Source organism: Atta cephalotes, assembly GCF_000143395.1.
Source record: "Atta cephalotes unplaced genomic scaffold scaffold00066, whole genome shotgun sequence".
Lineage (NCBI taxonomy): Eukaryota > Metazoa > Arthropoda > Insecta > Hymenoptera > Formicidae > Atta > Atta cephalotes.
Window position 1 is genome coordinate 922,020 of NW_012130130.1, and position 15,076 is coordinate 937,095.

General features: G+C 30.5%; 1 protein-coding gene across 1 annotated transcript in view; it reads right to left on the bottom strand.

Moving 5' to 3' along the window:
• Nucleotides 1-15,076, bottom strand: part of LOC105623872 (potassium voltage-gated channel subfamily H member 2) — a 168,446-nt gene that overhangs the window by 113,703 nt on the left and 39,667 nt on the right. Inside the window, exon 4 of the mRNA XM_012205245.1 lies at nucleotides 2,898-3,184. Coding sequence (XP_012060635.1) covers nucleotides 2,898-3,184 — 287 coding nt within the window. The remainder of the gene's footprint in view (nucleotides 1-2,897; nucleotides 3,185-15,076) is intronic.

Consider the following 15,076-nt stretch of genomic DNA (forward strand, 5'->3'; position numbering starts at 1 on the left):
TATATATATATTATTTAATTATATTATATACTAACTACTATATATATATATATATATATATATATATACATATTTGCTGATAAAATTGTTATTATTACTGACATTATAGCAATAATAATCATAATTATAACACGTAATTCTAATCAAATACCAGTCTTTCTCTAAGTGTAGCATTAATTAATGGATAACTACATTCATAGAAAAACATAGTAGTAACAGTATCACATTAAGACATAAGTCGAGAAGAATATAATTTAAGGTAGCAAATGTTTAGGGATGGGAAATTTTGAAAAGAATTTTTTTTAGTTATTGAAAAAATATTAAAAAATTAGAAAACATTAAAAAAAGAAAAAGTTTTTGAATTAAAAAAAATTTATCTCTTTTTCATGAAACAAATATAACGATTATATATTGCAGAATATAGGAGGTAAACAACAAAGTTTACATATGCAGCTTTATATATAGCGTTCTGTTATTCACTGCAAATTCTGAAAATCTATAGCTTACATAATGTCTACTATAAATTTTAGCAGTCTTATACTTCTCAATACAGAATTAAATATTGCCATCATATTTGTTTTGTATCTAGATTTTTATTTGAGAGTCTCCAATAAAGATCTATTCTTTTTTAAAGAGTTCCGAACTGGTAATTATAAATTTATAATTATAATTATAAAATAACAATAATAAATTTATTAAGATCATATATGTGAATACACAACAAATAAGAATTTAAAAAGCCTATTACGATTTTAAATGCTTAAATAATTTCTATGTGAATTTATATATACTAAATATATATATGTAGATAATCATTGGAACTGTGCGCCGAATTGGTTTTCTCTAGGGTATGTAGAATCCTCTAAGAAAAGATTTTTCCTGTAATTCTATATTGGCAGCTATTACCCTTAAAATTCGAGGAATCTCACCAAGGCAACGTGTTGAGCATGTATGTACAACTAATCTTATTAGTTCGATAGCACGATCGGCATCCATTATGTTCAGCCATGCTCGTGAAATTGAAACGGACAGAAGGTAGATAGGTAATAGGTGCCAGAGATAGTTGCGCTCTTGCACACCGCACGTACGAGAGCTCCAACATGTGTTCAGATTGTATGGTAATAGCTCATGCATGCGCTATTAATTCGTATACGGTCGTGTGATAATCTTTGTTCGTTCCGCACCTACTCTACGTATCAGTCGCGTATCGCGACGGTAAAACTTTGTCCCAGAATTTTGGGCTATCGCCATCCGTCACGTGCATGCTGAACGCGCATTTAGCCCTCGTTATATTGATGTTACGTTTGAAAACGTGATTAAAATAGGTGTTTCATCAAAACTCGGCGGATGATTTCTCTTTCTGGCTGAGATACTGTTGGTTAACATTTTGAAAGTATCTTTTGCACCTGCACTGTCAATGTTTCATGCAGATGAATGTAATGCAAAATTTCATTAGAAAAAATATTTAATAATAATCCAAATTCGTAAATAAAAATCCACCGAGAAATGTTCAATACAACTAAAGTGAAGGAAGCCATATTCGGTCTAAACGGATCTTGGTATCTAATAATGCAATATTTATGCGAAACTGAAAATAAGCTTAAAGTGGAAATTAATAAGATTTACATAAATATTATTAAACATATCCGCTTTGATTGAATATGATTTTCTTTGCTTAAACGTACTTAGTGACAGATAGCATCATGTCCAAAATCAGGACTAAGAGTCTTGGAATATCAATTCAATTGAAATATCTTTAAGGTATTTTTAAGATGTCTTATGTCTCGATTCCAGATGTACAGGCGCGTTGTCTAGTTTATATGATTTTATGCAAAAACATATGGAGACTACTTCTAGGATAATTTTCACGCTGATTTCAAATTTGCTACAATATATATTTACAAAATATTTACATCAGATCGAATTTCTGAAATATAAGAAAAGACATTTTTCCAATATATCGTGAAGTTTATTAAAATTAGAAAATAAATCAAAAGTATTGAGAATTCAATTTTTATATGATTTAAGACTGATTTCACGTACTAAAGTTCAGTAGTTACTTACAATTAGTACATTTTTGTTCGTTTCAATAACGATTTTCTTCCTACTAACGATTTTCAATTATTATCAAATTCTTATGATAAAATCCGTTCTGCTTATCTCTTTTCGCATCCAAATTATGCAGGAAAATATACAATAAAGGAACATTTGGTTCTTATATAATATTTGGTTCTCATATGTTAATATTAATTTATTATACAATGAACAAGATTGTAACATCGAAGCAATGACATACGTAGAAGACATCCACTGTTAATCTAATTATAATATCAACGTTTTGTACTGATGATGGTAAAATCTTGACCGAAACGTATACAATATTATATGTTAATATATTAATTCGGAATATATAATATTATTTATCTCTAAAAAACATCTTTAGCTGGCTATATGTTCCTTTATTGTATATTTATACTTTAAGCCTTCAGAAAGTATAGCATTTAAATATGTAGGAAAAATAAGGTTACATTTTAAAAATCAATATGATACATCTTAAAAATGATTTATCTTAAAGTTAATTGCATGCTTAAAAATTCGATCTGATGAAATATTTCTGACAAATTCAGCGTTTTAAAATATATACGTTAAAGAAATTGTTTCCTTTTTTTGTAATAAAAATTATTCAAAATTTAAACTAGTGTAATTATGTTTCTTTTTTATATATCTTCTTTTACAGTTTGCTGTAAACATTAATAACCTGAAAATGTACTTTTCACGGATAATTGGGAACATGGAAAATTTCTTCGTATCCTGTTTGCATATGAAAATTAAATAGCTCTATCCATTGCAGTCTTATTCACATGTATGCATTACTAATGACACTACTTAATTATCACTGGTTAACTTATCGCGATGTTGAAACGTGAGATCGCATGTTCGCATAGCGAATTGCTCATTGCAATTGCTGCTGGATGCACTTTTTTTACTTACGTCGCTGACTCCTTCGGGACTCGCAATGGGAGCAGTGGTGCCAGGCTGCGGTATGATGCTCGGAGTCATCGCCGATGTTGCGCCACCATTGTTGTTGCTGCTGCCCGATGGCGGTGGTAGTCCCGGCGGAGGTGTGCCAGTCCTCCCAGGACCCCAAGATTCCATCATTGTGGGCGAGCCACATGTTAACGGGCTTAACACATCACATAAGTTTTGATTAATCAGTCATTCGTTCAAGTTGCACATGTGAGATCACATTTACTGTATACTATTTTAATTTTCGAACACTTGCGAACACTACCCGGATAAGTTCAGAAATTATTTCGCACTTTGAAATAATAAAAGGAATGTTTTCTTTAAAGATTTACTACGGATTAGTAAACTTATTACGGATTAGTCACACACCTAAATTTGATCTTTTTTAAGAAGTATTAAAATTTTATCGGAATTACGGAAGACCTCATTAAAAGCAAGTTGGTTATAAATTTTGTGTGATACTCAGCGGGACTTGTTATCTCTGGCTTTATGAAAGATTCAAGTGGGACACGATTATACAGATAAACAATAGTTATTGCGAGAAAATCAGCGATACAGTACGTATTTATATCCAGTACAGGTGAACCCTCCGATAAAAAAAACAGCGAAACAGGTGCTTTCCATTAGCCCGACCAGGAAATTGTGGTTGACAATGGCCAGCCATATTTACTGTAACCCCTTTCCCCTCTCTTTTTTCATACCAGGAAATGATGTTAATCTGAAAGATGGTTTGCACGCGTAGCTCAAGCCCGCAAATGGCCGCGTCGTGGGATGGCAAGAGAATTTTACTGTGTAAATCCTAAGATTATGGGGATGGTCGATAACGCGATACGGAACGGAGGTCGAGTGAAGTGTGTCAGTGTTAGGTCAGACTAACCAATCGATAAACAACCTGAACCTGCGGCGCAATGCGTGTATGCTTGCATGTGTGCGTGTGTCGCGTTAAGCGTCACACGCGACTAGAGATCATTAGTCGGAAACGAATTTCTTTGTATTAAAATTACGAAATTACTAAAATACTGTAAGAGTAGTATTTTGCGATATTCGTAATTAGAAAAGACAATTGAAGATTCGTTCGAAATGATTTTTTTGTGAAAAAGGTAAAAAATTCGTTTTGATATTTCATTCGATGTGTACTATAGTATAGGTGAGACATAATTTTATTTATTATAATTTTTTTTAAGAACTAATTTACAAAATTCGGCTCTGTACGCACTTTCGCAGCTTCATAGAAAAAAAAAAGTTAAAAAAGTTTTGTGACGCAATATTACTTCTAGAAAATAAAATACAATAAAATGTGTATCCGTATTGTAAATAAAGAGTATATCATTTTATATATTATAATGTCTTTAAGAGCGAAATTGAAAAACTTGATTTTTTAACAGACTTCGCAGCTTCATAAAATATAAGTCAAGAGAAATTTCATGACAAAATCCTTCTTCTGCGAGACAATACCCAAGTAGCAAGATGATGTCAAATAATGTCATAATAACGTTTTTTAACGTCAATAAGACGTCATTAAAATGTTACCTTGCTACTTATATAACAGAATCTGATAGTGCACGTAGCTGCATCACAAATAAGAAGTGAATGAGTTGATCACTCCTGTGACGACCTTTAAACTATAATTGCATTCCATGCATTCCATGATGGCGCAATTCCACGTTCACTGTTGTTGTTTCGTTAAACAATCATTCTTCATTATCCATCTGCCGTTATAGAATTTATGGATATATAACCATATCATCCTTTATCGTTTTTAATTCAAAGCCCGACATATTTGTAACGCGATTAGATTCGATCGGAAGGGAATTATGTAAGAGAACAAAAACGCATGGGATAGGTTAAGCGAATGCATAAACAGTTACAGATACCGTGCGTCGTACAAAGCAATAGCCTTCCATGTTGCGGAGCGACATGCCCGCAGGAGCCATTTGTGAGCGTTCACAACTATTCAGTTGGTCGCTTCATTATATTAACTGTTTCTTCTTATTAAATATGTACGAATATATAGGATGTAATTTAAATAAACAAATGAACAATGGGTTTGCGGATATATTTATATGAACTTTTCCATACTTTAGGAGTAAACTTTTGAAATATAGAAAAGTTCATATAAATATATCCGCAAACCCATTGTTATTGAGATATAAATATTCGATCACGAACTGTGGACTGTCAAAATAAAAGTTATTTTTGAAAGCATTTTTGTAAGCAATATTTAATTCAATAATCATAATTCAATTATTTACTAAACACTCAAAAAGAACGCTCAAATTTGGGTGTAATTTCGGATCATCAACTGAAAGTTAATGCTCAAAGAAAAATCAAAATAAATGGCTTTATTATATAAAATTAATTAAATCTGTTTTATTCATAAAATAATATTATTAATTTGCAACATTTTTCGAAATATACACGACAAAATTATAATTAAAAAGCGCTCTCTCTCTCTCATTTAGGAATTAATTTCCTTATTTTTCTAAATGGTCACCCATCCAATCGTATCCTACGGTGCTTCACTACTGCAATCGTATGGGAACTGTTGTTTCGATGATCCAAGAACACTGAATATTAGTATATAACTGTGTGTGATATATTTTAATAGGGCTTCAACATCTTTAGGACTGCGTTTGAAAACATCATCTGAATGCTCTTGTATTTTATATTAACCTTGTTTCACATTGGACAACAAGAATAAAACAATGGGAGTACTTGGATAATTTCCGAACAGCATAGATAAAGTTTGTCAAAAAGATGTTTCATGCGTATATAGTATTAAAATATATTTCTTTCATAAATGAATCTGACGTATGATTCAACATTTCAGCGTTAATTTTATATTCAACATTTCAGCGTTAATTCTATATTCAACATTTCAGCGTTAATTCTATATTCAACATTTCGTTAATTCTCAATCATAAAGATTAACATTTAAGTTTTTACACTTACAATTATTAACACTTACATTCAATTTTTAAAATGCCACTCAAAGGTTATTAAGCCGTTTAAAATTTACATTCATCTATTAAGTGTCATGAGTAAATCGCAGTTGGATGTTACCATCAAATTCGGTATATAGTATGGTGTATACACCAAACTATTCACCGAATTTAATGGTCACACCCAACTGACATTCAACATTGATGTTCAATGCTTAATTGATATTTAATATTGAATGTTTACACTAAGGCAACATATTATATTATGGTCTCAAGTGACACTCAACATTGATGGTCAATGCTTAAATGACACTCACTGTTGACGGTCAACACTTAACTTTGATGGTAAACATCTAAATTTGAGTGTTAACACAATAAATTGAAGGTTTTTTTTTTGTAAGGAATGATCAATTTGATAACAACTTTTTAATAAACAATGATTGTCGATTGAAATGTTCTGGAGACTATTCAGACAGGACATTGGCCATGACAAGATATGTTAAGATTTTCACTCCATCTCTCTCTTTCTCTCTCACTGAGAGAAAGGATTTTGTTGCATTTAACAAGCCAGTAACCGATGATCAGTAAATATGTGACAACAAATTTTGTTGCTGCTAGTTTGCTATACCAACCAATTATTAACAGAAGCAAAGCAAACTATATAGAATCTAACTTATCTTAACTATCTTTTGGATAGACTTTAGTTCATTTACATAGAATTCGTAGATGATCGTAGAGTCTTAAGTCGTAGGAAATCGACTAAACACAGTCAATATAGGGAGAATACTTGATTAGAATTGGTCAATTTCTTACAATTTGAGACCTCGTAACTGTCTAGGACTTATATATATATATATATATATATATATGCATGAGCCTCTTATTCGCTAGCGATATTATTGATTATTTATTTATTACATTGACAAATTAATTTGCAATCATAACAAATCGATCATTTTTTAAACAAATATCACATTTGTTTGCTTATTTTACACTCTGTAAATTTGAAAAAAGAATGTTCAAATGACTAAAGATTTAGCAAGATACAGATCTGACAATAATTTTATTTGGATATAATAATTTTATTATCTTCAAAATACAGTTACAAGAATGTTAAAACTTTTGCAGCTTGTTATCAACACTTAAACATTATTAAATATATCATTTTGATAATTTGACAAAATTTTTTCAGATCTATCTAGCTAAATTTTTAAATACTTTAACAAAATCATTCTTTCCACGTGTCAAAGAGATTGCTATAATCTGCTGTATCCAAAGAGCAAGGTTTTAATGACGTCTTATTGATATCTAAAACATCAAAATATTATCTTAAATATTATTGAACATAAAGCGTTGATAACAATGCTGCAAAAAGTTTTAACATTTTCGTAATCAGTTTTATCGTCCTATTTATTTTAAAGATCCAAACAAAATTATTTTCAGATCTGTATCTAGCTAAATCTTTATTGAGAAAAACCGTTTTTTCCATACACCTGTGAATATAATGCTTATTATAAAAATAATTAAAAACATGACAACTCTGATTACTATAGAAGATAGAAGGCAGATTACAGAATAGGTGAAAAAATTGTCACGATATCTTGTACAGCTTGCGTTGCATTCTCGAATTATCAAAATTACTTCTTCACAATTTGTTTAGACGTTATTACATAGTTATTAGTCGTTTGTGTTTACTGCGTTGTCGTAAAATTTGAATTTTAGTATTTAATATTAGCTTAGTCTAAAAGAGCTATATACATAGATTTGAAAATAATGAATTATTTTGATGTTTAACAAAATTATTTTCAGATCTAATTCAGTTTATCTAATTCAATTTTTTGATTTCAGCAGATAACGGAAAGTTTTATAGTACGTACTCTTTACGTAATTTAAGAGTTATGTTGGTTTTAATTTTGTAACCTTAGTCTAGCTTGAAGGCCTTGAGTTTTAGCTTTAAATGATATATATAATTCTATAGCATAATTGATATCATTTTAATTGGTTAACAAATTTGTATCAAATATAGTTATATAGTCACAGAAATATCTATATATATTAAATTATTTCAATAAAATAAAATAATTTTCGTAATTCCTTTTTTTCGATTAATTAGAAATTAAAAGCCGGTTCAAAAAGCCGGTGAATATTATTTATGTAATAATTATTTACTATTTCGCGAGAGGAAGACTTTTCATAAAATGCAATAGAAATAACTATAGTATATTAAACAACATCACTTAGAAATAGTAGAACAACGGGATAACTCATTCTCTTAACAGCTTCACTTTACCCATGGTGTGGTTTGTCCGCAGTTTTTACGAGACGTTGCGTCGCCGTCGCAAATGCGGCGTTTAATTACCGTTCATTCGAATTAAATTAATTAATTCCGCGCTGAATGCCAAGGATTTAACACGAGATTAGTCGACGCTCGATAAAATTGGTCCCCGCCTGCGTCGTTTGTCTGTTAATTGAACATAAAAACTCAGACTCGGGAAGGAATAACAAACTTTCCCGAGAGAGTTGAGAAACTGAGGAGGGGGCCGTTTAATTCATTGGAAAATTTATGTGGTTGATGGTTCGTCAACGCTAAGCTGAATTTGCAAGAATTTTGTAATGGCGAGACATTCATCAATTTTTTCAAGATTTCTATACTAATAATGTTAGGGATAAGAACATGGATGATTTGTTTGGAAAATGTTCAATGGTGTTCGACACAGAGTAGAGAATCGTTGCGAGAAACGAACCTTCATAAGAGATAACAAACAACTCGTCGAGATAAAGAAAGATCTCCTTCCTTTTTGCGAACTCTCGAAAATGTTTATATGCCTTCCCCTCCCTTCTTTGCCGGCTCAGTGATTTGTATGCATGAGCGAAGTTGCAACGCGACGAACAGTTCATCATTCAAGCAAATGAAGATGCGATATGCTGCGCGACGATGAAAATCCATTTCTTGGATTTGATTTTAAGATTCCGAAATAGATTGTTGATTTTTATCAGATAATCTCGAGCAAAACGATCTTTTATCCAAAGGATTAACCTTCCAGCATCACCCTAAAATTTTTGATCGTAGTTTACACTCTGAGCCATTGAGGGAAACAGCATGTATTTTTTATGATTTCGGACTACATAAAAAGTTGAAAAAAATCTTGTATATTTGTGAAACATTTAACAATAAATTTTTACTATAATAAAATCTAGACTATATTTTATTAATTCTTTACACGTTGAAATCTAAATAAGAATTTTGAGAAAACGTGCCTTAAAAAGCACAAAGTGCTGCAGAATTAAGATAACCAATATCTTAAGTCAATATACGGAAGGAATAATTTTGCTGAAATATCTAAAAGAGCTATATACATAGATACAGATTTGAAAATAATTAATTATTTTGATGTTTAATAAAATTATTTTCAGATCTGTATCTATCTAACTCAATTTTTTAATATTTCAGCAAAATCATCCCTTTCGTGTAATAATCAGGAAATAAAGCGAATTCATAAACAAAACTTTTGGTTCTACATAGCGCGAAAAAATCTAATAACAAATAAATTTAAACCCTAAGACTGCCAGTTGAAAAGCACAGACAACAGGGAACAGGGAATAACACATTTGAACTTATCAGAAATTGTATACATATATCTATTAGATTCAATCAGATAAGAGAAATTTTCTATTCTCTGTTCCTCTATTGCCTCTACTTTTCAATTGTAGGTATCTTAACTGTCATTAATAATTCAAAGTATATAAAGACATATTTTTCGAAGAATTGATCGTCTGCTTCTTGAAAGTGAAATTATTTAGCAACGAATAGAATTATGGGCAACAAAAGACAACAGTTGATTATCATCAGTGAGATCGATGAATCTTGCACCAATATTTATCGCAGGTATTTCGCATTCCGCGTATCGCAAGGAGCTGAACTTTATCGCCGGATGCGATCAGCCGACTCGCGCGCGCGGTAGATTTATCGACGTTTACAGCAGCAAGGTAACCCTGACATCGATTCCCACCAGGCGTGTTGACAGAATGATTTCGTAATACAAATAGATGCACGTAATAGTGCTGTTTTCTTTGCTTGGAAAAAAAAGTTGAACCATTTTCAGGTCTATCTTTGTTATGTGTAAAGGAAAGATATATAAAAGATATTATTGAACATGCAAGAAACATGTGTCCAAATTTCCCTTTTTTCTTAATTATATTTCTTAATTCTCTGAAGCTAAGAAGAATGTATTAAATCCACTCACATCATATTCGATATCACAAATAAATGAAAACGGCCATGGCAATCATGCCATATTCTCATATTCCTATATTCCTATGACGATATGTATGAATTTTTACAATTTCGATATGTATGAATTTTTACAATTTCCTATTTTAACGATTTAGTATTGTTTATATTTTTCTTATATGCAAATTTGAATTATTGTTATTAAAACAAACTTTGCATTCATGCACTTATATAAGTATATAAGTTACGTCATTTTGTGCAATCCTTGAAATTAATTAGTTCTTTTATTTAACTAACTATAAATTAAATTGGTTTCACAGACTCAGTAACTTACAGATTATGACGTCAACTTTAGGGGAGATTACATTTTCCGAACCTCAGTATCTTTTAATCTCCTTTTAAATGCAAACTATAATAGATTCGATTTCAAAATTAATAAAAAATCTATAATTCCTTTCATAATTTCATGCACTCGATATTTGGACGAAAAACATGTTTGTATAATTCTCGGGCAAAAAATATTAGAAAGCATTTATTCGTTTGCATGCCAATAATTTCCACGCTGGCGTGTCATTAGCGCGTCGCTGACATTTCCAATGGAAACGGCGCATTTGTAGTGATAATTTGTTTTTGAACAAGATAACACTCGTATAATTATGGAAGCTTGAATATTTTTCCTATATACGATGAAACCACATCTACACTACTTCAAATTATCGACCTTTTTAGCACTTTGTGTGCTATGAAAATACAAATTACACACTAATATACTTTTTCTAGTTGAGCTCTTTCGAAAGTTCGAAGGGATTGTTTGTTTCAAGGTAACTTTTCTTGTTGCAATCTTGTCACATTTGTAAAAAAAGAATGCCTTATCGTTGTGAAGAAAAAGCTTACTTATTTTTTCAAAGCAACAAGCAAAATATACTTCGACACGAGTTAGAGATAATAATTATCAAAGAAACTTAAAAACTTAAATTAAAAAACCCAGTATTTTAAAATTTTGGATATGAAAGTTTTTTACTCGGATATATATTTTCTTTGAATATTTAACGCCATATTAATGTTCTAGAATTCAGTTTTTCATCCAAAATATTTAGTGTAAAATGTAGCTAAACAATCAAAATATAGCATACAATGACTAAGTAGCGGTGGCCATGGATATACTTAGATTCAGTTTCGAAAAGATGTTATCACTGCGTACAACACAAAATTTCCGCCTTGATATTTATAAAAACAAATGATATAAAATAAGACAAAAATAACGTAAATATTAATAAATTTTCCAACAAATATCAAGAAAAATGAATTCTATATATTTTTTTAGGAAAAACAATTTTTTTTATCAAAATTCTCAGTTACGATGAGTAGTCATTTCATTCTTAGTTGTTGACGATATCTAATGTGAAAATTTTAACACATTTTGGCACATTATGTATTAAAGTTAATATTGATCATTGATAATTATGATGGTTTACTTGAGTTTGGAATAATCAAGATCATAATATTTTTTATTGAACAGGAGATATTAAGAAAACAATCGAGGACTTTTGATGAATTTGATACTGTGAGATATTATGGATTGATTATAATACATATATCATGGACACAATTATGATTATATATATTAACTCTATTAACTTGTTATTGTGACAGTTATTTTTTTTAACTTGATTTTTTAAATATGCGATTGATGAAGATTTTTGTTAAGTCGAAATTAGTTTCGCATGTAATTTTAATATAGATATCAACACATTAAATTTACAATAATTACAATTAACATTCTGTATTTTTAATTTTTTATCTCGTCTTCGACTATTTTTATTATTATAATGCAAAATCCTTTTATTCTGAAGTAAAAAGAAATCTATTCTTTTTATCTTTAAAATCCACTATTATAAAATTTTCACGATGACAAAATTAATTTCTTTAGTTGATTGATTGTAATATATGCAAATTTCAATTAGATCATAGTGCGTGAATATATAGACTGCGTTATAACAGATTTATGGTATCAATTATTACATATATAGTTCCTCCACGCTTTCGCGCCTTATACTCATGCACGCTATCATTAAATGTATATGAGAAAATTGGAATGAAAAAATTGGAAAATTATATTCGCATGTTGATTGTTTAATCAGATTCACAACAATTCATCAGAGTTTGAAAATACATTTTTAGCATGATATTTGATAATTGTGTATGGCTGCTGTTAATTGAATTATACAATATTTAAATTGCAATAAAAAGAAATTCGGTTTCTTGAAACTCTTTCAAAGATTTAACCTACATAGCGTTATCGTATCGCTTGTTCAAATACATTGATTTTTCCACGAACTTTCGTCATGATTTCATTTTGCTATAATTAATTATACTTAATTGTTTAGCTTTTTCGTAATTGTCTCACGATATTATATTACAAAGGTATGACCTCAAAAGCAACTTTTTTTATATTTCTTAGATTAATTAACTTTAAAACGAATTGACTTCATTTATGTAATCAACGAATGCGTGTTCTCACGTGAAGGTCTTTGGGAACGTGCATAACGTCAAATTTCCTCGTTGAATTGGTATATTTTGCTAAAACTCTGCCAAAAATTGTCGGCGATTTTTAATTTGGAGAAATCTTCGCGATAATTCTATGAATATCTTAAATCTCAAGTTAGCATGCAATTTCCTTTCTGTGAATTCAACTGTGCAATTTAATATACCGCATTCTTCTATACTAATTAGATTTGCAAGGAATGTGATCATTTGCGCAACACATAAATTTGTTAATAATACGTTATAAAAGTATAATTTAACTACATAATAATAATCCGAAAAATAAGTAATTGGCTTAACTTTAGCTCTCTCGGAAAAATGTTTTAAATAAATACTACACGATTATTTAATTAATTTCAAAATAACATTGATATCCATAAATACAAGTTTTCACGTAATATAATGGATATAATTATACAAAAAACTGACTGTAATGTTTCTTGTGATAAGAAACATGAATGTCTGGAACAATGCGTTTAATTGACAAAATTTTCTAATAAACAGATAACAAATTATCATTATTCTTGGTTATCTTCGAGTCGCGCTTGCTAACTCACTTTCACATTGTTTGCTCATCGCTTTTTCATGGCGTTTTCAAATAAGGGACATCAAGAAATCTATTGTCATTCGACATTCGTGCTTGAAACTTTGCGTCATAACAGTTGCGTGCCAGTCATGGTTCACTCTGAAATACGCCTCATCGCCTTGAAATTCACTACCTAGAATGGTGTATCGCTCCCTCCCTTCCGGTCTTTGCTCGCATCCACTATCTTGTTGGCAGGGCGAGACATACCTTACGAGTACATTTCTCACTGTTAACATAATCCTATAATGCTGTTTCATGTCACGAACGAAATAACTTTTCTGAATTACCATAAAAAAATTTTATCAACTAGCACTGGCTATCATGATTTCAGTAGGTAATTAAAAAATGAACAATAATAAGTTATTCTAGACTATAAGAATTCTAGACTATAAGAATAAGAATCTAGCTATAAGAATAAATCAAATGAGTAAGAAAAGAGTCAATACGATTAAGGCTAGATAATTAGTAAGAAAGATGTGCATTAAAGATTTATATAAAAAACATTATTTAGATAAGATCTATTTGATCATATTAATTCTTTCCTTATTTATTTACAAAATGGATTTATTATATTGCTGTAGACACAAAGAGTTATAAATACAAAATTTTCGAAAAGTTTGCTATTAGTAAGAGCTGATGCCGACGATGAGCTTGTTATGCATTAGAAATCTTTTAATGCTTGACTAAAGTGAATTAATCTTATGATTGGATGTCAGTTATGAATCATTCACATTTTCGGAAAATGAGAGAAAAGAAGAGAAAATAGAAACAGATAGCAATACTAAAATAAAGGATAACTTTGACTCAAAATCGGCGTTTCTTGCTTTTTTTTTTCAAAATTTTGATAATAATAAATACCCAAATAATATGCATATTAAAATCATAAGACATTAAAAAAATGTCTTAAAGACGTTTGGAGATTTTTTTATGGCCTAATCTTGAACATGCGTGCTATTTAGACATTTTTTAAAAATTTAGGCCAAGTTACTCCAATCTAGGCCAAGATTATTTCATTTTAGAAAAGGAAAGCAAATGCTATCTATTCGCTATTTTTGATCCACTTTGGCCAGACTCTGATTAGATAGTCTCAACTATGCTTTGATAGATTACCTTGATGTTGACCCTATGATTCAGAAACAACTGTAGAATAGTGTCTAGAACTATGCCGGACATTGTTCAATATGTCCCGGATAGAATTGAGCTTAATGGCGGCTGTAAATCACTCATGATCATGTGCGATGCTTAGGAAAAACAAGCAGAAGTGTAACCTCATAATCATCGCGAAAGATAGTAAAGTTGGTACATTTGTCAATGTCATCGTTGAGTTGAGCTTTAAAATCCTCATAGAACATAACTTGAACGTTCTGGTTTATTGTCCCAATAATATCATCGACCAATTTCTGGGTTGGCGAATTCTCTTGAGTTTATGAGTATTCATTAATTATGTTAATTTCTTGTGGTTAAACTGGAAAACTACGATATGAATCTTAACGCGGATTTTCAGATCGATAGAGCCTAAATTCCTTCTAGTCGTGAACTTTCCACGAACAAAATGACGCCCGGATTGTAAGGAAGAGAAATCGCTTTGTGCCCGGATGAGTGAAAGCTGAAATTAGCTTACTCCGACAAAGTTGATATTATCAAACCATGCTTTATATTCATGCTTTGCGCGCCGGAAAACTTTGTCGCGCTATCAGCTTATAATCACATTCCGAAAAGCAATGCCTTCTTGGTACTATCCCCCCC